The following is a 24,726-nucleotide window of genomic DNA, read 5'->3' on the forward strand; positions in this document are numbered from 1 at the left end:
AAGTTTGTACTTTGTGATCCCTACTGCACTGTCATATTACAGATGGTGACAAGAACAAAAAGAGAAACAGGAGACTTGGTTTTTGCAACAATGAAAAAAAGAGAAAAAAAAGAAATGTTTTGAGGTACTCAAAGTAATATACACCAGGGAAGAACAGTGCATGGGATTCCCTGGACTTCTAAGTGCATGGAGTTTAATGTACTTCTCAGCCTTGCTTAACTTCTCTTTCAGTATAAGCTCCTGAAGTACAAGTAGCTTTCCAAACACAAACTTTGTGAGTTCTGTTTTCCACAGGCCAAATTAAAATTTAACTAAGAACATAAGTCTTAGAAATATTATTCACACTAGGCATTTTGTAACAGATTTTACAAAGCATTAAACATTTACATGAAAAATTAGCAATTTGCACTATAAGGACAAGTTCTACTGTTCTGCAAGTGAGTACAGTTCCACATTATGTGGTTTACAACATATTAATTGCAATGTTCAGCTACTAATTTCAAGCTTGAGAGAAATCTCTAAGAAGCAAATGCAAGATTTTGTTGGACTAAATTGCATTTTGGGACAAGGCAGTCATGAGAACATGTTCTTAGTAAATTACTTGATACAGCTGCTATAGCTGAAGTACTGCCAAGAACAAGCTGTATATTGTAAATCTTGAAGACATGTTATTGAAAATATATGCTCACCCCAATGTACTAAAACATGAATACAAACTTCTGTCATAAAATTCCTAGTTTATCAACAAGAATTTAGTTGCCATGTGTACTGTTAACAGAGTTTTTTTCACTTTTGCGACAGATTTGGTTAATGGGTATTTTCATTTATGCATACACACAGTAACACTAATGAAGGGAAAAATGAAATATTCCTGCAGAATAAAGAAGACCCTACTCACCCACCATCTCTGGGGAATGAGCTACATTCTTCTGAAGGCAAGTTAGATCCTGCCCCTCTCAATGAGTGTCTTCATCAGTTCAAGCACTTACAAGCAGATGAGCATTTGTTCATGGCCCTGCAGTGTGCTGCAGTGCTCGTTTCTGTCAAGCTGGGACTTCTCACACTTCAATATAAACATTGCTACAATATAAACAGTCACAGTGGCTTCTTCAGAGTAACAGGAGAAAAATGATCACTTCTACAATGTGACTCACCTGGGATACTTGTCTACCTTAAGATGACACAAAATCATGCCTTTGACCACTTCTATCCACTGAATACAAAGAAATTCTAGACAAGTTCAGAGGCAGAAGTCTTCATGGCTGGTGTCTAAAATCAGATGAACCTGTAGATCCCACTTCTAAAACCAGTAGGATTCATTGGCTTGGCCTGTAAGTGCTCTAAGATAGGGTGAAATACAGCAGATTTTTACCTGTCATACCTGAATTTTCATGTGAAATCCTGCAGCTCTTATTCATGACCTCACCATAAACCTTGAGTACCTTAAGCTTGCATTGCAATATTGCTTTCTAATAAAATTTGTGGTTCTCCTGAATGTATAAAGCTTTTTCCCAATATTTAGACATGACTCTGTTTCATCCAGAAAAGTGTGAGAAAATATTGAACAAAGATTTGCTTATTTGTGGATTTTCTTACTGTATTCTCTTCTCTTCAGAACTTCTTAAGCCCTTTTATATCTTTTAGTGAAATACATTTGGAGGAACAGAAAGGAGAATGTCTAAGAGATAACAGATTCTACTCACTGTATCTCATAATTCAAACTTAAGAAATACTCAGGGGAAAAAATATATAAAGGCAATACTTCTTCATAGCAGGTCTGGTTTAGATGTGGAAGCTGCTGCTACAGAAACTGAATTGCTGAGCTCAAAAAATTTCAAGAAACAATAGGTAGCAAGACTGTCTTGTTATCTAAATAATTCACGAATAAATCTGGAAATACTTCCTCATCAAAGTTATATCAATCTTTTTTATTAGAAACCAAAAGAAGAACTATATAAGATGAAAATTATCTGTTACCTACTGCAGATGTTCTGAAACATCTGGCATGAGTCACAGTTAGTCACAGCAGACAAAATACTTGGCCTTGAATCTAATCAAGTATGAAAAGACCCTTGTACCTTCTTTGAAACTTTTTTTTGTATTAGTGTTGCTGCAAATGAAAGTATTTATCACATTAGTCTTCCAAGCAAGAGCATCCAATGGTTCCCAGTGAAATACCAACATATTCATACAATGCATCACAAAGATATTTTGAGTCTGATACATTTAATTTTTTTTTTAAACAGAATAATATATTTGGTATTGTGCTCATTTTGAATACTACATTGCTTGTCACACTACATTTGGTAATAGACCTCTTCAAATATATTTAACAAACTGTTCCATGAGTAATAACTATATATAAAATATCTTCATTGAAATAAAAAATCCATATGTATTTTCTTAATGAAATACAATATATACATTACGATCTGATTGTTTTAAGGTAAGCCAAATTTTGGACTTAAACAAATTCACAGTGTACATTTTATCTCTGTAATAAAAATCTTTAGAAGAGCCTGGATCTTAAACTGTGTTCATGTACTTCTTTTCAGTGAGTTTATGGAGAGTGAAGGTTTACCATCACCTAGCACTAGAGCAGGTCCAAACTGCACATTACAATGACCAAAAACTAAAGACTTCTGATTACCAAAAGCAGATGTTGACTGTCCCTGTTACCTCAAATTCTGACCAACAGATTTTCTGAGGAGCTTGTCACAGGTGGAAGATATGCTTTGAGCAGCATGGCCTCTAACACAGTCATTCAATGGTGCTGAACTAACTGTTCACTGCTTCAGAAAACCAGGCCCGAAATACTCAAGTGGGAACTCAAAATCAGTGGCCAGTCCTGCCCTAGGGAGATGGCCAGGAACCGTCCAGGAGCCAAAAGGCAGTGAAATTATGGTCACATTGCCTTCCAGTCTGAGGTCACACCAAATGTCCATGCTCTACTATCTTTGAAAACCTCACTTTTTTTCTTCTCCCTCAGAGGAAGAAGCCTTGGGAGTTTATAAACCCTGAGTTCATTACGCCTGGAGCCCAAGGACACAGATTGTCCCACATGCTCCAGTGGTGGCTAAACTAACGTGCCAAGCAGTTCCCCCACACCGTGACAAACAACCTCAGGACAGGCTGACTTCAGACCCTTGCCTCCACCTGTCTCCATATGATTTCAAAACCCATTCTAATACACGTGTTGGTTTTTTTCCCTGAAAATACACAGTGATTCCACCAGAAATTTTTTTAAAAAGGACTATCGGTAAATTCAGATGGAAACTAATCTAAACTCATTAAAAAATAACATCAGCCTAAAAGGGAGAGGCAGAAACATTCTGATACATTCCGTAATAAATAAATTTCACAAAGCTAATTTTAAAGCAATTACTGATATTTCCATCCTTGTTTCTTAAACATACAAGTCTTTTACAGGTGCATTCTTACACCTTGATGTCTCTGTTACAATTTTTCACAACCCTTTCACTAATCGCAACCAAGCTTAAAGAGAAGAGAGATGCCCAATATAATATATGTTTATAACAGTCACAGAATCAGTGGGAAATACAAATTACTGTATTAACTGAGGAAAAGATTATCTGGAATTTATGCTGTATCTACCTGGAGAGACAGAAGCTAGCTGACTATCCTGCATGGACATATTAGTGACACAACAAACAGCCAGAGACAGACACCTCATCTCCGGTTTAACAGAAAGAGACATAGAAGTATTGCAGTCGGCAGGATGAAAGCACTAAAGGCCTCTGCTGATGGCATGGAGATTCTTCTTTGGAGCCCTAAAGAACACGGCACAAGAACTGAGCTTTCTCCAGTGGAAAAAAGGACGAGGGATGCAAAGAAGATGAGATTTCATGAACTTTTGAAACAAGATGCTTTTGTTTGTTATGGAGAGATCCGAAGAAAATGTTATGATTTAAACAGGTTTAACTATGGGGAAACATGGTCCCCCATGCATGCTACCGCCAGAATTCAGAGAGGGTTTTCACCTAACATTTTAGTATCTTCTACCTTAAATAAAATTGTTACATTCAACCCCCTACCCTGCAGTTTGGGAGGTTCAGCTCAAGACATAAAAACTGAAGAGCCTGGGAATTTTGAAAGAGATTAGAACATCAATAACTAAATATTATGGATTAAAAAAATTTTTCTTCTGGTCTCAGCAATAGCTTTTCAATAAACTTGGTGAAAAATACTTATTTATAAATGCACTGACTCCCATTGGAACCTAGGGATCTTTCAGGATAGTCCAGTCCAGCAGCGACAGGGATAAGTTGGGAGAAGTATAATACAGTGCTATACGTATCTTGATAATTTACCTCTGCATGGAAACATTCCTCAATTATTTTTAAGAACCCAACCTCCTCCCCCCACCCGGGAATGCTGGAAAAATTAAATAGCTTTATATATATATATATGTATATATATATATATGTAAAAGTGTGGAAATTTTCTCTTTTGCTTCACTAAAATATATGTAAGAATCTTTACAAAAGGAAATTTGCAAAAAATAAACAGAAACAGTAATGTAGGAAAATTTTAGATCTATGCTTTTAATCTGTCATGACTGGCCTTATCAAGATATCAAGATTCCACTGGAATTCTAAAAGAGTATTCTAAATTGAGTATTTAAATTATCTCAAATTAACTCTTTTTCAGCAAGTAAAGAATAAATATCTTTACAGAAGTGGCATCTCCTCCCTACTGTAGACCCATAGGATTTGTCACTGTGTTTTTTCAATGAAGAATTGGAATGATTTAATTTCTGAATCTTCTGTATAAACGTGAGCTAGACTTGAGAAAAACAGAAATATGGCTTTAAGTGAATTGTTAACATTCTGTTGCATCTCTTAAACATTTTGGTTATCTCTTGCTTTCTTCTTCCTTAGAGTCAATTGACAGTTTTTCCCCAAGTTTCCTTATAAGTTCTGCCAGATCTTCAGAATTTTGAGATTTTTCCTCAAGGAGTTCATACCGGAGACTTGAGATGTCCTGTTTAATTTCCTTCAGTTCACCTGTAACAGATGTTAGAAGATCATACCGTTAAGAAACAAAAGAAAAAAACACCATATCCAAATATCTCACAATTATCACAGGTTTTCTCTGTATTTCTTTGTTGAAACAGAAAAAGCAGATGCTCTGTTGCCTGTTGGTGAATGGTGGCTTACAGACAGGAATATGAAGATGCAGTTCAGGAATCAAACAAATCTGAAGGCAAAAGTGTGAGAGGTCACATCAGTTCACAAAAGAGATCATATCATCTCTTATATGGAAGCTGCTGTTCTGCTGCAAGAGACATCACTGAATCACAGAATCACAGAATCATGTAGGTTGGAAAAGACCTCTAAGATCACCAAGTCCAATCATTAGCCAAACACTGCCAAGTCCACCCCTAAACCTTGCCCCTAATCACCATGTCTACATGTCTTTCAAATAATTCCAGGGATGGTGACTCAACCACTTTCCTGGACATCCTGTTTGAATACTTCACAACCCTTTCTGTAAAGACATTTTTCCTAATGTCCAATCTAAATGTCTCCCTGACACTATTTGCTCTTGTCCTATAACTTTTTACTTTGGAAAAGAGTCCAACCACCACCTCTCTACGTCCTTCTTTCAGGTAGTTATAGCGGGTGATAAGGTCTACCTTTGAGCCTCCTTTTCTCCAGATTAAAATCCTCAGTTCCCTCAGCCGCTCCCCATTAGATTTCTGCTCCAAACCCTTCACCAGCTCCATTGCCCTTTTTTGGACATGTTCCATGTTCCAGCACCTCAATGTCTTTCTTGTAGTGGGAGGTCCAAAACTGAACACAGGATTCAAGGTGCGGCCTCACCAGTGCTGAGTACAGGGGGACAATCACTGCCCTGGTCCTGCTGGCCACACTATTGCTGATACAGGCCAGGATGCCACTGGCCTTCTTGGCCACCTGGGCACACTGCTGGTTCATGTTCAACCCCTGTTGACCAACACCCCCAGGTCCTTTTCTGCAGATCATGCAGATTGGTGTTGCCTGAGTAGTCTTGGTCAGCAACAAAGCTTCTCATTGTCCAAAAGAGAGTAGTCCTCTCCTTTTCCTACTGCACTAAGTATCTTTCTAGCATCAGAGGGGTGCAAACAGACAAGAACATCCCTGTGAAGTGCATTTACTAAATGTTTCCAGCTAATAAATCACACACAAAAAGAGCTGAAGTATATGCATCCCCATATATGAATTCACAATAAAAACACATCCCAACACAAATGAAAATTCATATGGGAATGCCTCAAATCAACTGCTGCATTAAATGCAGTCTCACTATGGGAAATGCCTTGAGCATCACAGCAGCCTTCCCAAGTCCAAAGGGAGTCTACAAGAAAGCTGGAGAGGGATGTTTTACAAGGGCATGCAATGTCAGCATGAGAGGGAACGGTTTCAAACTGAAAGAGGGTAGGTTTAGATTGAATATTATGAAGGAATTCTTTCCTGTGAGGGTGGTGAGGCACTGGAACAGGTTGCCCAGAGAAGCTGCAGATGTCCCATCCCTGTAAGTGATCAAGGTCAGGTTGGATGGGGTTTTAAGTGACCTGGTCTACTGGAAGGTGTCCCTGCCCATGGCAAGGGGGTTGGAAGTAGATGATCCTTAAGGAACTAGATGATCCTTAAGGTCCCTTCCAATCCAAATGATCCTATGTTTCTATTATTACTAGAAGTAGCAACACTTGACAACTTGTCAGATCACTGATGTTTTCTGATGGGAGACAAGAGATAGGAATCCCATCTCTTCTTTAACTTCAATTTCATGGTAATTTTATATCTAGCACTTGTAAACATGTCAAGTGAATTAAGTATTTTGGAAACATTTTTTTCAAGTGGCATATGTAACTACTTTAGTTTGTCTTGATTCTCTGATTAAACATACAATTCATCAACATACTCACCTTCATTAACTTCATCACTTTCCTTATCTATCTGAGCTTTCAATACATATCTTTTAATGAGACGTTTCATTATTTTCTAAAGAGAAGAAAGAAAGAAAAAAGTTTTCTTTGTTGGACTAGTATTTTTATGACATTTCAAAATATGAGCTCTTGTCCTGCTTTCAGCTGGGACAGAGTTCATTTTCTTCTTACTAGTTGGTACAGTGTGACTTTTGGTTTTATTATGAGAATAAAACTGATAACTCACTGGTGTTTTAGTTGTTGCTGAACAGTGCTTACCCTAAGTCAAGGACTTTTAAGTGTCTCATGCTCTGCCAGTAAGGAGGTGCACAAGAAGCAGGAAGGGAGTATGGCCAGGATAGCTGACTCAAACAGGCCAAAGGGATATTCCATACCACAGAATGTTATGCTCAGTATACAAACTGGGGAGAGTTGGCCTTAAATGGCCAATCACTGCGCTCTCTCTCTCTCTGTCTCTCCTTTTCATTACTACTACTACTACTATTATTATTATTATATTTTACTTTATTTAAATTAATAAAGTTTTCTTATCTCAACCCTCAAGTTTTACCTTTTACAGTTCTCCTTCTCATCCCACGGGGTTCCGGGGGTGGTATGGACAGAGTGAGTGAGCAACTGTGCAGTACTTAGTTGACAGTTGGTGTTAAATTACAACAGCTCTGTTACCTTCTGTTGCATTCAGACATTTCAGTGTAGGACTCAACAGGTTAAAGAAACAGAATGTAAAAATCTCTGCTTTCATCTATAGTAGATATTTAAACTTTATGATTCTGCACATACATGTAGTTGAAAAATAGAAAACTAAACGCATTTTACAAATGTCAGAATTCACGAAGCTTAACTTACTTAACTGGAGTCTATAAGAATGATCAATAGAGTTGCAGCTTTGATCTCCACATAGGTGACACTATCTGACCTTTACTGCTACCACAAGGTGACAATGACCCTGTTTAGCAGTGCTAATTGCTAAACCCTTTTGTCATCAGTTTATTTTAAACTATTTTGATATTATATTTAGTAAGTTATGTTTTCCCAATGTTGGGCTTAGAGAAAAACGGGACCCACAATTCTAAGAGTCATTTAAGTGTCTCAGCTGGGACTCATCTAACCAAGTACTTTCTCATGCAAATACACATATTTGTCACCTTTAATTCCTTCTATGGATAAAGAGAGCAAACCTGAGAGCACAGTTTATCTCAGACAACTAAAACTGATTGAATAGATCACACCATGGGAATGACTAACTTCTCTCCTAATAATAAGGGGAAGCTAGGCCAGCAAATTTATTGTAAATTTTACCCTTCCAGGAAAAAAGAATTCTGCCCCTGATTCTCCCATTAGTTCAAATGACTCGAAAAAGAATGAGGTATCCAAACGTCTTTTAGGAGCTGTATTTCTGTCTTTGGGTTTAATATTTTCATATGATGTAGTCCATCACAACAAAATACTTTTTGTTTTTCACCATAAGATATAAAATGTACACAGATTTATGTATCCGCTTTTGTCTGCACAGTAAAAAAACCAGCCAGAGCTGGTTGTGTGGTGAGTCATCCCAGATTAGTGGTTCCAGACCACCACTTGCAGGGTCAGCAGCTGTACTGTTTATTCTAGTAATCCAAGAACGTTTCAAATACAAAGCCACACATCCTCATGTTTATGGGGTAAAATTTTAATCTTAATATCTATCATTGCGTCCTGATGAAACTGGCTGTGAAAAAGTGAGACAGTTTTTGGAACAGACTTGTGCAGACACTGTATAACATAAGAATGGAGCAGACCTAGCCTGCCCAGGGGGAAGAGCTTTTTTTCTGTCTTATCGTCAATAAGGTATACTTGTTTTCTATACCCTTTTCATTCAGATTGTTGTGTTCTATTTACCGGCAGCTCTTGCTTCTTCCTTTCCACCTGCTGTATAGTATTTCAGGAAGGAAAGTAGCAGTCTCTGGATCAGAATAGCTGGCCCTTTGGTGGACTGTGCTGGGTCTCTTTATACTTAACTGTGCAAAGGCTCACTGCAGTTGTTTAGGAGGCAAAGAAAAAATAGACTGTATTGACAGCATAAAGGCTGACAGATATTTGCAGTGCTTGTAGTATTCGTATACAGAGGTGTGGAACAATAATCTGAGCTGCTTCAGCAGATGGAATGGGAAGTTTTTGAGGTTTTTTTTGGTTTTCTCAGTTCCCATTGTACAGTTGAAGACTCATCCTATCCCTAAAATTAAAAACATTTCTCGAGCGCTTTAAAATATTACACTATAAGGGTAGCATTTAAGAAACAAAGAGGAGAGAAAAACACACCCAGATTGTACTGCAAATACCTAAATCACTACATTTATTTCGGATATATACAAGGCCTGTGAATTTATTCCTGACTCATGTTGTTTAGCATAAATTCAAAACTGTCCTCAAGACATCACTCTGCCAGTTCTACTACGTCTTGATTTTGTTCAAAAATAAACTGGTTTTTACCTGGTATTGTCTTGGAGGATTGTTTAAACTGTTTAAGTGAATTTCATCTGAGCTTCTTATACTTGACTGCTTCCTTTGACCAAGCTGAAATGGAAAGATTATTTATAATTCAAAATAAATAAAAGAAAAATACAGATATATCATGTATATATCGTGCATACATACATCATGTGACAGAACACTAACTGTTAAGTTCAACTGGGAAATGTTAATTTATTGTGGTAAAGTCCTCATACATGTACAGAATTTCATTACAAGAGTGAAAAAAACACTTTCAGACTGTGCTGTAGTAAAGTGAGAACTGGTAGGTTTTCTCTATTTACTCTGCCTCTCACCTGCTCCTAACATGTCCAAGGGACCATAATAAAGTGGCTACGTCACTCTGGTCTTTCTCCTGCTCCTCTGATGCACAGGAGGGGGAATCCACATCAGGAGGAAGGCAGTACTGGTGTGGCACAGCCTTGCAGGCAACCGATGAGGGAAGATCAGGGCAGGTGTGTGAGAAGCCAAGGAAAGAGGGGTGGCAGCATTATCCCTTTCCTTTTTTTTTCATAACATTTGCCTGTAATTAATGTGACCTCCACTACCACAAAATACACAAGGAGTTTGCTTCTCCCCTCACTGTCTGAATGTAATTGCTTGTGCAGTTCATGCCAGGGACAACAAGATTATCAGCTGACATTTTTGAGTTGCACCTTCTTTACTACACGTGCTGAAAGGGCATAAATGTCCGATAAAACATGGAGGATGCAATTTGTAGGCTTCATTATTGATTTACATCTTTGAGAAGGACTAAAGAATCACAAAATGGTGAACTGAGACTCAAGTTGAATGACCGGGCTGCAGTAAGAGTGAACAGCAACTGTCAAAACAAATATTATTACTTTACATAAATAACAGGGCCAGTTCAACAAGTAGTGCTAGAAATATAAAGATTGTGAAATATAAATAATGATTGATCTCGATGAGGAATAAGTGGGACTGAGAAAGTCTGAAATTTTACATGGTCCAATAAAATGTTTACGGTTTTAAAGGACCAGACAATCATTGCAGTGTCTCAGATCCTGTGGGATTTTGTTGTACTTCCAGTGAAATTCTCTATGTTGTGTCTTAACACATAGAGCATCTACAGATAAGCAAACTGGAGCATTTTGAAGCCTGTTAAGTACTATGTGGGATATGCTGGAATATAATTCATTATGGAGGAAAGCAAGGAATAGCTTATGCAGCTGTACACTGAGAATAATTTAAATACTTTTAGATTTTGTTTAGCATTTCATAGAATCAAGGAATGTTTGTTTTGGAATAGATATTCAAAGACCCTGTAGTCCAGCCCCTCTGCCATGGGCAGGGACACCTTCCACTATATCAGGTTTGTATTTTGATATTTTTTTCCTGAAGAAAAGTTCATACCTTTTGGTAAAACACATTTATTTGCAATTAATATAAAGTTTACAATGAACTTGGATTGTTTCTTTGGAAAGATTCACAAATTGTATGCACATTCTTGTAAAAAACACTATCTCTCTATTCAGACTATGTTTATTTGACTAAGGAAAATAATGATAGAAGATATATAATAGTATAAATATAAAATAATTAATATTTGTCTCTTACATATTAATCTACATTTGGATGGAAATTAAATAGAATATGTATAAAAAAGGCAAGTTATTTTTTCTTTTTCTTGCTTGAATAAAGTTACTTTAAATGTTTTGAATATATATTAGAAAACATAAGTTTATCTAAACGTTGATACTTAAACTAGGTATCTGATTTGTGATAAAAAGGAATGGCTAGTGAGTTTACACAAGTCTTTAATCACTATGTCTTTCAGGATCTTAGAACTATTAATACTGTCTTGGGCCTCACATTTACTACTAGGTTAAAAGAGAAAAACAATCTTCCTGCTATTTCATCCCCTGGACTTCTCATGCACCATTTTTGGAAATAATATAGTAGAGTAAGAGGAAAAGCATGCTTGCTTTGCTGTAGCAGAGGGAAGTTTCCTTGGGTAAAGCTGCCCTAGGCCATGAGCTTGGGCTACAGATGTGTGGCTGGTGTCCCAACACTCCTGGATCTCTGACTTTGCAGCTGTGATATCATTCATGATCCTGTTATTTACCAGTTTATGTATAATCTACAGATTCATTTATTTTTTATAATTTTTTGTATTTACTATGTATTTTATTATATATTTTAAAAGTAATCTGTCATGCTGGTTACCAGTTTCAAATTTATATTACACTGGTTCACTTTAAAAGTTAATCAAATGCTTAACTACAACTTGATTTTCACTTGAAATAGCAAAACTGGTATTATGTGGCAAAGTCGGTTGAGACCGCAACTTTGTAAAATCAGGTACATTATAACAAATTTATCTGAACTTTTACCCTTCAGCACTCTGTTTGGACAGAATAATGTACTTAGCTAGAAAGTGCACCTTAAAATTGGCAGGTAAATAATAAGTGTGTAACTTCGTTAAAACTCTTTATATGCAACACTAACAGGACAGAATATCTACTGTGTGTTGCCGAATGACCACTTGGTGGCAGAGATTGCCAAGATTTCATCATAACGTCAAATAACATTTTAAATTCTCTTTAATTTTCACGCCTATGGCTTTTTTCTTTCCCCAAAATTACTACTAGAGTACATTCAGCTTGTCATACTGATAACTGAACTAGAATTCATATTTTCAAGTTAACATTTTTTGAACATGAGTGATCAGAGGGGAAATAATGTAAATTAAGTAAAACAATTATACAAACCCCCAAAAATAACTCTTCTCCAAGAGTACTTTATGATCTCAGAGGTCCCTTCCAAGCCAGTTGATTCTATGATTCTATAATTCTATGATTCTATGCAGTACATGTGTATCATTCCTCTTAGAAAACATCTTTGTCTTTAAACTTTCTTCTCATTTTATTATTCTCTAGTATTACTTAAAATTGAATGCAATCGGAATAGTAATGTAATTATTGTAGCTGTTTTGTTTACCACTCTGTTAATGTCTTAAATCCCAATTTTCAGAAGCAGGTGATGATTTGGAATGCAAAAATGCTTGGACCAGAAGGGAGGGTTCAGAGCAAACCACTCAGTTTGTGCTCCCATAACCAAAGTCCACCCATGAACATTTCAGAAACATTGTTTTGCACTAGTAGAGTAAAAGTTGACATATTTTTCTTATTTGAATGGAGGTTTAAAGCAGTTTCAATAAATAGTTGTCCCTTATTTTTTTTCTGAAGGGCCATGTTTCAAGAACAAGGTTTAAATACATCATCTGCAACTACCATTTTTTAGCTCAGGAAGATGAATAATTTCTGTGACTCTTAAACAATAAACGTTCTCAATTGGAAGGCAATTTTAAAATTTAGAATAAAAATCAAAGTACGTTTCTTTAAAACTTCCCTTTTTCTTCATTTATTTCTCTGCTTTTTTGGTTTGAGTTTCTTGTTCACTTTATGTTTAAAACTCCAATTCTAGCCTGAAACAAGAAATCTACAAGTTTTAATCAACAACCTGAAAGAAAACATCTTCACAGTTTTTAGTATTATACGCAGATATGTCTCAAGAAATTAATTTCTAGTGTGGTACACTTTGAACACAGCTATGTAAATTACTTGCTGTTTAGCACTGACAGCATCTGGCTTTGTTTTCTGCCAACAATAATCAAGGCAGAGTTGGCTCTAGGAGTAGAATTTCCCCCCTTCCCATTCTAATTCCTGTCTTCATGCTCACCCTGAAGCTGCTGGCACTTTTGCACTGAGAAGATGCTGGCTGCGCAGCTGAAAGACCCACAGGCTGGATCTGAATCAGTAAACTCGAGTGTGTGTTAACATTATTGGGCCCTGCAATGCAATGTCTTCTATCAATAAACTTTTACTCTCCTCCCAGGTAGGACTTGCCTCAGAACAACTTTCTACCTTCCTAGGCATGGTTTGGCAACAGGAATCGTCTGAAGACAAGAGCATGCAGCAACCCTTTGCAAGGAAAACTACTTAAATAGGGGCAAGCCATTCCTGAATTGGCCTCAATGCCCAGATAAGCTACGCCTCACATTTCACTAGCACAAACACAGCCATTAAGTCTAGGGTCTTGGGTCTGGTCTTGTCAAATCTTTTCTTATCTTTGCACAGCTCATTGCATTTGTAGTAGCTCCTTGCTGAGCAGTCGCAGCAGCACCAACACACTCAGCACTGAATGAGTCCCAAGTCAAAATCCAAAAGCCTGAGAATGCCTTAGAAAAGATGCCATAAACTGGCCTCAACAACAACAAATTATCAATAGTGGGTCAAAAAGTAACACAAAAGCATTTTAGTTACTTTTTAGAAGTGCACAGGATGGCAGTATCTCAGATTCAGATAAAGTCATCTCCACAGCATACAGTGGTCCAAAAAGTAAGTAAAAATGTAATCATCTGGCAATAGCAGTCACCATGCTGCAAAAGCTGGTGAATGAATAAATATAACTCAGATGCTTTATGTTTTTCAACATAAAAGCTTTTTTTTTTATTTGATTTGCAGTTTTATAGCTGCTTTGGCTGGGGAGTAAGCACATTTCATTTAGGATTAGTTGCACTAAAATCTGCAGCAAGTGTAAAGCATTAATATTTGAAGACTAAAATTTAATTCAGGGCTAGGAAAAAATCTGATAAACGATGTTTACATCCTTGCAGTTCTATTTCAGAGGGACTGCTGTAAAAGCCAATACACCTGTTACTGTTTTATCTAGAACTGGTAATTATTATACTTTGCACCCTTCTAGCAATCTGAATTGCTAGATTCGAAAGGAGTGATAAAAATACAGCGTCTTTCCTTAGGGTATATAAGTGAGATTTTTAATAGTACTTGTTTTAAAGAACATAAATTTCATGCTAAAAAGTCACTAAAACAAGCATTTAACTTACTTATGTGATTTTCAAAGTCAAAAGTGAATTAGAAAAGAACCATTTGTTGTTTCTCACCATCACTCAATTTTAAGTTTACATGCATCTCCTTATTTGTATGATTTTTCAGTGATGACTTTATCACCCACAGAGGTTTTAAAATCAAGTTTTGTAAATGTCAGTCATTAAAAACCTGAGCAAATGAAGTATCACCTCTGTCAGGTCTTAAATGCATTAGGATTAAATTTCCCAAGTAAAATGAAGTGAGATCTGTGAAATACTAGAAAAATTACCAATAGTACACATGAGACATTTGAAGTTAACAACAATCTTGACTTTGGTAACACTGTTTTTAATACCTACGTTTGTTTTCATAAACTATTATAAGCTTAACCAGAGGCAGAGGCTTGTCAGAGGCACAGTATTTTTCCTAAAACTCCATTTTTTCCATCTAGGATTGCAACCAGTTTTTCTCTTCTACTCTTCAACTCTGTGTTGGAAAACATGCTTGTCACACTGGTGACAGAGAACTGACAGACACACATAAATTCTTTACTGTTCTCTAGTCTAATGGCTAATGATTCTTGACTACAGACTCAAGAACTCGTAACCTTGAACAGGCATCTGCTCAGACTACCACACATTTTAACAAAGATTCTTCCACATTTAAATTTCCATAGAAGACAATTTTGTTTCTGCTACCTTCTTTTTCTTTGTATGCTCACCCTTCCACTTGCTACATCTGATCAGCTGTCTTACACAGCTCTTTTTCCCTAACATGTTACAATAGTGCTAGAATAGTGCTAGTCTTTAAATTTCCAATATCACCTAACATTCCATATTCTCCTAAAGCAATTACTTTGGTTTATGCCAAGACAGTGCAGGAAAAATACACTGACTACAACCTCCCTAAGCAAGCCCAGTGAATCGACTCAAGCTCTTTTTACTGCACTTGTGTAAATAAAACAGATAAAAAATGCTTTATGATAAAGGTAGGCTGCATTTTTAGTGGAAGCAGAGACAGGCTATCAAGAGGAATTTAGAAACTGTCCAGGCATGTGAGCGTGGTGTTAGGAAAGACAAAACTTGTCTTAAACTGACATTTGGAAGGGCAATAAGAAGAACTTCTACTGCTACAATAACAAGGAGAACAAGGAAATGTGGGCCTGTTGTTTAGTGGGAAAACGGATTTAAGTGACAGTGGATGACGGTAAGATTGAGGGAATTGATGCCTTCTTTGCCTCAGGTTTCAGCAACAGTCTCTCAGGCCTCTGTGCTCAGTGAAGGGATTCAACAGGACAGGGCTTACTTGAGAGAACTTGACCCAGGCAAGTCCCTTGGACCCAAAAGGCTGCATCCACAGGTGCTGAGAGAGCAGATGAACCCCTTGCAAATACGGAATCATCTCTGAAAAAACATGGATATTGGGAGAGATCCCAGAAGGCTGAAGAAAGACAAATGTCAAACCCATCTTCAAAAAAGGTCAAAATTATGATCTGAGCAAACATGGGCACTCAACCTCCCTTCAGTCACTGGCAAAAAATTGGAATGGATAACAAATCCTCTTGGAGCATGTAAAAGGACAGATGGTGACTGGGAAAAGTAGGTGTGAATTTATGAAAAGTAAAATCTGTCTGACCATCTAGACAGCATTCTGAGATAAAACGACTTGCAGATAAAGGGAGAGCTGGAGATGTCTTCTGACCTGACTTTAGCAAGGGTTTTAACTCTGTATTCTAGAATATTCTTGTACCCACGTTAGTGACTGACTTTAGTATGGATGAAGTATATTGGGAAATTCATGAATAAAACAGGGCAACAACAAAAATTAAGTTAAAATTATTTTTATGTTTTAAAATTAGAAGTTAATATATACATGACAAAATTACCTTGTTCATCTCCGCATCTTCCTGAAAGTTTTTCTTTTGGCACAGAAATGGTTTAGAAATACATTTTTTGATTCTGATTAGGAGATACAGCAAAGATTTTGGGCTTGGCACTAAGTTGAAGGGTACTGGAAGGGTTCTCCCTTCTTCAAAGTAAGAAAACCAAAGTTTAGCCCTTGCAAATTTCCATTCTACATCAGCATCATCCTGTAAAATGGAAACACAGCTGTTAATACACTGTTAATACCACTTTGACTATTAAAGATGCTCTAGCTAAACTTTGTATGTGTTTTGAATGTAATGGCTGAAGTTAATCTCAAACACATCAAGAACTTGCTTATGATCCATGAAAACCAAATTTCAGTGAATGGAATTGTTCTTATTAATCCATTTAAAATAATGCAATTACAGAAGAACAGAATGGATTTAATTTAAACATTGCTTACTCCAGGGTCAGTGCTAATAGTCTGCAATATATGATTACAACGACAGACCCTGCTAATAGTCTACAGACACTATTACTCTATTACTTTAAACATGAAGTTAAAAAAGATTAGATGATTCTTAGATAATTCCTTCCACTTGCTTAAATATATGATTAAACCAGATATGCTACCATCACCATGGTTTACGCTTAACATTTAGGATCGTCAAAACAATCACTTTATTCCACTCTGCAAAGTTGAAGAGGGTTTTCTGCAGAAAGGATTGACATCATGTCCAAGGACATCTCGCTATTGCTGCGCCTGTTTTTAGAAGCTGTTTTTATCCAGTCAACATATTTTTGGATAAGAGACTGCTTTTTAATGCTCTAAACCTGATAGGTTTGCTCTGTGGCTTCCCGAATCAGAAGAATATGAACCTCCCTAGAGAATGCGCTGCTCTTGCTCAAGCCAGACAATGCTACGGCCCCAAACCAGAGCCTAGAACAGGGGACCAGAGCGGTGTCAAACCTGAGCATGCAGCTGTGTGGCAAGGGCATCTGGGAAGGTCTGAGATGGCCTAGCTCCTGGAGATCTGCTTCCTTTTTTTCAAAACAATGATAATGATTTAGCCCTCTGTTTTCCATGGTATGCAAAATTCACGCTGATTTTCAGTAGCCCTGCTGATTACTTTGTCAAGTAAAGTTTTGTTCACTGCAGAGGTCTAGAGCAACAGTTATTTAATGAAAGAAGAACACAACATGTTAGAGACTTGCTTGCAAGGCCAAGGCATAGGAATGTGAACATCCTTGCAGCAAGAGGGACATTTCTCTAATAATTACAAATGAAGCGAGTGAAAGATTCACAAAGTCACACCATGTAGCCATCCTCTTCAGGAACATAACGGAGTTCAGTAGCACTTTCTTATTCCAGTTTGATTCTTACTAAAGCAAGCACAGGTAACTTCCAGGTATTTTATAACAAAAATGTACAGTGGAATTAATATTTTCTCCTAATATATTCCAAAAACCTATGTGTTACTTTTCTTAAACAAGATGTCAATAAGAATATTTTCCGAGAGGTTTATACAATTATTTGTAACAGTAAATGTGGTGATACTTCATCATAAAATCAGTTTTTACCTCAATTTCCTGGAATGAACTGTTGATCATTGCAATAAGCATGTTCAGTAAGACGATGACCATGGTAACATTATAGACTCCATAAAGGACATAACCAATATTTTCAATAAATTTGTGTTTATAATTGATGACAACCGATTTAACTTCTGAGAGTCCAAATATAGCCCAGAACAATGTTTTGAAACTTTCTTCAACACTAAAAGGAGAAATCGAACACATGTATATAATACTGAAGAAAAGCTGTATATTCTTATTATATAAATTGCCAGTTACCATTTTTATATGGTGTAAAAATTTTTCCATTATCATAATGTAGAATTCTACCATAGTGCATAACAGTACACTATCTAATTTCATGCGTACAGGCTGTTTCACGATACAAGATTCCTAAAACTTAGGACTGACAATAAAACCATCTGATTCAGTTTAGGAATTATATACCCATCCTTGAAAGAATATCACAATGATTTACTTGTTAACTAATCTACATGCTACAGCCTGCTGAATGTAAATTAATGTAAATAAAAAATAATTAACCTGTAAATTATTTAAATTGCACCATTAGTTCACTTTGTATGAATTATTTCACCATTATTATGACAAACATTCTGAAACTGTGAGAAGACAGGATGTCTGAGGGCAATTCATCAATTTTCAGAAAAATGAGTCTCACAGACCATAATCCTCCAGCTGAATTTTTACTATTACACAATTTCAATGTAAAACCATGGTGTGGGCATACTGATTTTTTTTCAAGTTAGTTCACTTAAATACATGTATTTCCTCTTAATCAGTTTATACATATATAGAAGTCCAAACCTCTGAGGTATTTTTTCCTATCTGTCTCCATCTGTTTGAAGACATATTTTTCCTTGCTTTGTTAAGGAGATCTCAGTTCCCCATGTCCAAAAATGTAGTAGCATATTTTGTATTTCATTGCTTTATTGTTAAGAAAAAAACCTACATTTTAATCAGCGGTACTTACGTTGTGAATGCTTCATTTTGTTTCGCCCCCAGATAGTAGGAATAGAGATTAAACATGCCGATCATGAAAGCTACAAACACCATGATAAATATCACCATAAACTTGAAGATGTCTTTCACGGTTCTGCCAAGTGATATCTGCAGTGGTCCAAAGCTTTCATTAGCTGGTAAGATGTAGGCTATTCTTGAGAAACTTAACACAACCGCAATTGCATACAGCCCTTCAGATATGATCTGAGGATCGGACGGATCCCAGTTTATTCTGGCTAGGAACAAAAGATGAGAACTGTCATTATTTCAAGATAATTGTATGCATCTATGGGGGTCTTTTTGGAACAGCAGTCAGAACAGCAATTGGAACAACATCTCAGACACATGGTGTGACTCCTGTGGATGTCCTCTGCAGGGCTAAGATTTGGACTTGATGATCCTTGTAAGTCCCTTCCAACTCAGGATATTCTGTGATTTCGAGGCGAGGGAAGAAACCCATGGCAACTCAAACAACTAATCACTTAGGTTTAGCTGACTGAAGTGAGCCATGTAACTCTAAAACCTTTCCACAGTTCCACTGACTGTATTGATTAGATCACCAGTGATTATAAAGGTGGCCCGTAAGATCACTGAGGTAACTTTTTGGGAGTTGAATCCTCGCCTATAATAGAATTTAAGTAAAATTCAGGTTACAGTGGCAGGTGATGACAACTGAGCTGTGACAAAATGAACTGTTTTGATGTGGGGATCTGAATTAATTAAATGGTCTTCACAATTCCAAAACTACACGAACTATATTTCTATATCTTTTCTACTTTATTGTCTTACTTATAATGAAATTGTAGTGGTCATTTCCCAGCAAACACCAAACACCTTTTCTATCATCATTTCTATCAGTATCTTCTGCTGAAGCTAATGTACTCGTGAATTACTTGAATGTCTTTTAATGGGGAACGTGACACATTCAACTGCAGAGAGGAACATTTAAGTTCAAACTTTTACTTAAATAAATATTTACAGAAAAGTGTCAGAAGAAGAAGTCTGAAGCAATACCCTTCAGAATACTTCCTTGCTGTAAGTCAAGCCATTCTCTCATGATGTGGCAGGCTTAAATTTATTCACTATTGTGCTTCAGACAAAGAGAAGAGGTTAACCTGGGATGTGTTACCTATGTCCCTGGAGAATGTTGTTATCTGTGTCTACTTTACTGTAAAGGCCCTTATCTCCAACATGTTCACATCTCTCTTGTACTGGGGAGCCCAGAACTGGACACAGCATTCCAGTTGTGGACTCACCAGTGCTGAGTAGAGGGGCAGGATCATCTCCCTCCACCTGCTGTCCATGCTCCGCCTAACGCAGCCCAGAATACCATTGGCCTTCTTTGCCACAGGGGCCCACTGTTGGCTCATGTTCAACCTGGTGTCCATCAAGTTATGCTTCCTAACCTATGAAAAAAACTGTGGCACTAAATAACATTATCCATGTTGGCACTACCAGACACAGGTGCTCTCCAACCAGACTTCAGTGTACGTGCATCCACTAAAAAATGTATCAGCTGTGCTTCAGGGCATAACAAAGTCACAACCCATGACTGATATGAATGGAAGGTGCCTTTCTAAATGATGCAGTATTGTGTAGCATAAATGAGTTACAAGACTTGTGCTTGTCATACGCAGACACTGTGAACATAAACAACAGTCTCTGTTTGCACATTCTTCAAGTGTGTGTTTCTGAAAACTGAATTAATATTTAACCAGCTGCTTTTAGGACTTATGTAAAATCTGTAACTTTCCAGTAAAATTTGTCAGTCTTACAATTCAATGTGTTTCAGAATCTATATATTAATTGCTCTGCTTTTCTACAGCCTGGATGATGCAGGAATGTAACTTTAAGAGAAATAGTATCTGAGGCACAGAACACATATAGAAACTGATGTAATTCAGTATCTAGGAAAAAAAATATCTAATAACAGTAAGAGAGATGTGGTGATGTTGAGAGCGAACACTAATCAACAGAGCTTAATTTTTTCTCATTCAGGTGAAATAGCTTCTAGTCACTTCTCATATATGCCACGCAAGTTTATTAACATTTTTCATCTCTTACTGGTAAAGAGAGTGGATTGAAAAATATTAAAGTAATACAATAGAGTCTCTGAAAAAATAATATATAAAAGACATATTGGTTATTTTGACATAGCATGTTTAAGAAGTTCATGCATCTCATTGCTTAGTTTTGTCCCCACATTACAGTAGATTAAATTCACAGCTGCACCAACACAGATTGGTTTGCAGACAGTATTGTGTAATTGAATAGATTAAAATAATCTAGAAAAGGGGTGAGATGATAGTAAGGTTATGTTGATCTTAGATCATTTCAGTGCCTGCTGTTTAGAACACTCCTCAAAAGATGTATGAGCATAGCCAACGGAACTGTGATCAAATAGTAGAATCATAGAATCACAGAATATGCCAAGTTAGAAGGGACCCATCGGGATCATCGAGTCTAAATCCTGGCCCTGCGCAGGACACCCCATGAATCCCACCATGTGCCTGAGAACGTTGTCCAAATACTTCTTGAATCCAGACAGGTTTGGTGCTGTGACCACTTCCCTGGGGAGCCTGTTCCAATTCTCAACCACTCTCTGGGTGAAAACCCTTTTCCTGATATCTAACCTAAACCTTCCCTGACTCAGCTTCATGCCATTCCCTTGAGTCCTGTCACTGGTCATGAGAGTGAAGAGATTGGTACCTGCTCTTCTGCATCTCCTCATGAGGGTGTTGTAGACTGCAATGAGGTCTCCCCTCAGTCTCCTCTTCTCCAGGCTGAACAAACCAAGCGACTTCAGCTGCTCCTCGTATGGCTTCCCCTCCACACCCCTCACCATCCTTGTGACCCTCCTTTGGACAGCCTCTTATAGTTTAGTGTCTTTTTTATAATGTGGTACACAAAACTGCACACTTCTCCAGGTGAGGCCACACCAGTGCAGAGTGGACTGGGACAATCACTTCCCTTGGCTGTCTGGTGATACTATGCTTATGCATCCGAGGACATGGATGTCTCTCCTGGCTGCCAGGGCACTGCTGACTCATATTCAATTTACCATAAGGATGAGAAGGAGAAGGTGTGGGAATTTCTTTAGTAGTACATTGTGGAACTATGGTATTGGAGACTTATTTACTGAAAAATCAGTTCATCTTGGCCCCAGAAGTAAATTTTAACCATGTTCAATCAACTCACCCAAGGTGTAGTATTTTATGCTGGGGTCCAGTGTTGGACTAGTCAGATCTTTCATATGTGCATCAACGAAGTTCTGGGCTCTGGATGCATGCCAAAATGCCATAAACCTTGCTATGAATGATGCTGCAAAAATTGCTAACATACCAAAATCAAGCATATTCCATAACTCAAAAAGGTATTCCTTTGGACCTTGAGACCAAATTTCTTTACATTCAGACCATATCATGCCTGTTTAAGACAGAACAGAGAAAACAATGTGTTCTTTTATCTTCAAAATTGTTTTATTTTATATTTTTATTATATATAGAACATGCTCTTGGTTGCGGTCAAACTCAAAACAATTTTGATCAGTGGGAATTCAAACACAAAATAAAATCCTTGAATCTGAAAATTCATATACATTCCAAGACTTCTTCTCATGCGAGTAATAATAGCAATCTTTTAGAATTCTTTTTCCTGTACAACTATAAAAGCTTTCAAAGAGAGGAATGGGATGTGAGTATCACCATCTGCTACAAACACAGGAAGAGATGGAAAGTGCAGAAATGCTCTGGCATGATCTGTGGCAGAGCTAATAGAGAAACTCAAATTTTCTTATTTTCAGAAAAAATCTTTTTTCATTTCAAGAGAAAAAAATATAAACTACATTTCTAGGATTTTAAAAAGAGTCTTTAATAAAAAGCTGAATGGAATACTTTTTTCACTTATCAAATTGTCTGAAGGAACTTTTCATAATTTTCAGATAAGGACAATAATAATGTCAATTGCAGTAACTACATTCAATGTTACGTCTGTATGCACTGAATCAATTTTTCATAAACCATCTTATGCATGACACTGAAATAAATAAAAATGAAAATAGATTAAATTATCAAACTAGAACTTCAAATTAAGAAACTATTATTTCCTTCTTTTTTATCAGATGAAGATATTTATAGACTTCAGAAATCTGAGTGCTATATTATCCCTATAATACACAACTATATTAATTTATAAATAGCTTTATCATGTGCAAATCTTTCCCCTTTGTAGTTGACGCAGGGTGACTCAAAACCCCCAGAAAACTGGTAGACACTTTGCTTTGTTATTTGTAAAACTGAATTCATGTAGATGTAGATTTCAGAATGATGTAGATTTTACCTAAATCCTTAATCTGAATGTGATCAGATGGGAACATGTGAATCCTGATGACATCCAGCATAAAACATGAGGCCCATGTTGGAATGCAGACAACTGAATAAACTCCCTTTGTCGCAATTTTTACACAAAACATTGATAGAAAAGGATTTCATTTAGTTCAGCTTCACTTGAAATCATAGCAAGACAAATTTAAGCAAAATTTTTTACCTATTACCCAAGAAATAATGAGCATCTCCATCCATGTGAAACATGATGTTTTCATCCTAAACAGCTGTTTTACATTGTCTGTTGTTTCATTAGGTCGGAGTTTGGTGCCATCAAACCTGTCAGCTGCATTCATGACAAGCAGACCAAGAAAAATGGTGAAAGAGGCTGCATGGGCTACAAACTTCATAAATGGTCCACGCATTATCCTCCCCAGCTGCAACAGAGATTATGAAACACAAGGATATTGCATTGACTTCTTCCAAAATAAAAAAATATATAAAAGGAGCAGTAACACAGAAAGTCATCTATTTCAATAATGCAAAGGAACAAATATTTAGAAAAATTTGTGTACTATGATGCCGTGTTGACAGTTGCTTTTAGAAGTTTCTACTGATGTGCTGTTTTCAGGAATAATCTATCCGTTTCACTGATAGAATACTGAAATTAAAAAGATCTGTATTTTTAACTCGGTAATTTGAAATAATTCCGTAATTAGTTTGCAGTATCTATGTCTATTACAGATAATCAAAGGTAAAATCTATGATAGTTGGTGGATTTCTTACATGCTAGTCATCTTTATGAGACAAGAAAGAAACCAAGATTTTGACACTTACTAAAAGAATTATCACCATGAATGAATTATGACTAAAGAATTTAATTTCCTGACTGATGTGATACTCGGTTTAGCACAGTTATTGTGCAGTTTTCCCAATTTATTTTCTTTTTTAAAAAAAGTCATGAGGCCTCAAAGGGTTATGTTTATAGTCCTGTAGAGTCGTAATTTCCTCCTGACTGCTACAATGGAAAAGTTTTCAGCTTTGTCATGACTAAGAACAACTTTAAAATGGTTTAGTGCAACACTTCAAAAACCTAAAAGTTCCATACAAATTCACACAAGGTTGAAGTTCTAGGAATTATTTACTTTATTTTAGAGAGTGGCTGTATTAATATTAAAAGTCTTAGCTTGTCCACTTAGTTGGAAGCTGCAGAAAAATACTTTTTCATTTTAGACTAAGACTGTACTTGTATCTAAAAAAATTGCTTGGAAATGATTGAAAGCAAGTGTTACATATCTCAGCTAAAACATATAACAATCTGTGGTCTGGAAAAAGTAGATGGAAACAGAGAGGTATGTTATTGGTACTCATATTTTTGCTGCAGAAAATCAGAATTTTGCAGTCAGCTTTTACAGAAACATGAATAAGAGGATGGAGCCAAGGATGCAATGGTAAGGTCTCAAATACAAATCACATTAGGAAGACTAGACAAATGCAAATATAAGATACTGTTAAAGGAACACTGTCAAGGTTAGCAGGCATAAGATTTGTTATATTACTTTTCAAACCCATGCCATTTATTATGTTTCTCACTCAATTAAATTAATTTGTTTTTTATTAAATTAAACAGT

General features: G+C 36.6%; 1 protein-coding gene across 1 annotated transcript in view; it reads right to left on the reverse strand.

Moving 5' to 3' along the window:
- Nucleotides 1-1,907: 1,907 nt before the first annotated feature.
- Nucleotides 1,908-24,726, reverse strand: part of TRPC6 (transient receptor potential cation channel subfamily C member 6) — an 81,877-nt gene continuing 59,058 nt past the window's right edge. Inside the window, exons 5-12 of the mRNA XM_027739073.2 lie at nucleotides 23,319-23,532; nucleotides 21,972-22,199; nucleotides 18,745-19,009; nucleotides 17,760-17,955; nucleotides 16,199-16,402; nucleotides 9,422-9,505; nucleotides 6,932-7,007; nucleotides 1,908-5,027 (exon numbers count right to left, since the gene is read on the reverse strand). Coding sequence (XP_027594874.1) covers nucleotides 4,876-5,027; nucleotides 6,932-7,007; nucleotides 9,422-9,505; nucleotides 16,199-16,402; nucleotides 17,760-17,955; nucleotides 18,745-19,009; nucleotides 21,972-22,199; nucleotides 23,319-23,532 — 1,419 coding nt within the window. The 3' untranslated portion in view covers nucleotides 1,908-4,875. The remainder of the gene's footprint in view (nucleotides 5,028-6,931; nucleotides 7,008-9,421; nucleotides 9,506-16,198; nucleotides 16,403-17,759; nucleotides 17,956-18,744; nucleotides 19,010-21,971; nucleotides 22,200-23,318; nucleotides 23,533-24,726) is intronic.

This window comes from Pipra filicauda, unplaced genomic scaffold, assembly GCF_003945595.2.
Source record: "Pipra filicauda isolate LSUMZ 115617 unplaced genomic scaffold, ASM394559v2 scaffold117_size3949168_pilon, whole genome shotgun sequence".
NCBI lineage: Eukaryota > Metazoa > Chordata > Aves > Passeriformes > Pipridae > Pipra > Pipra filicauda.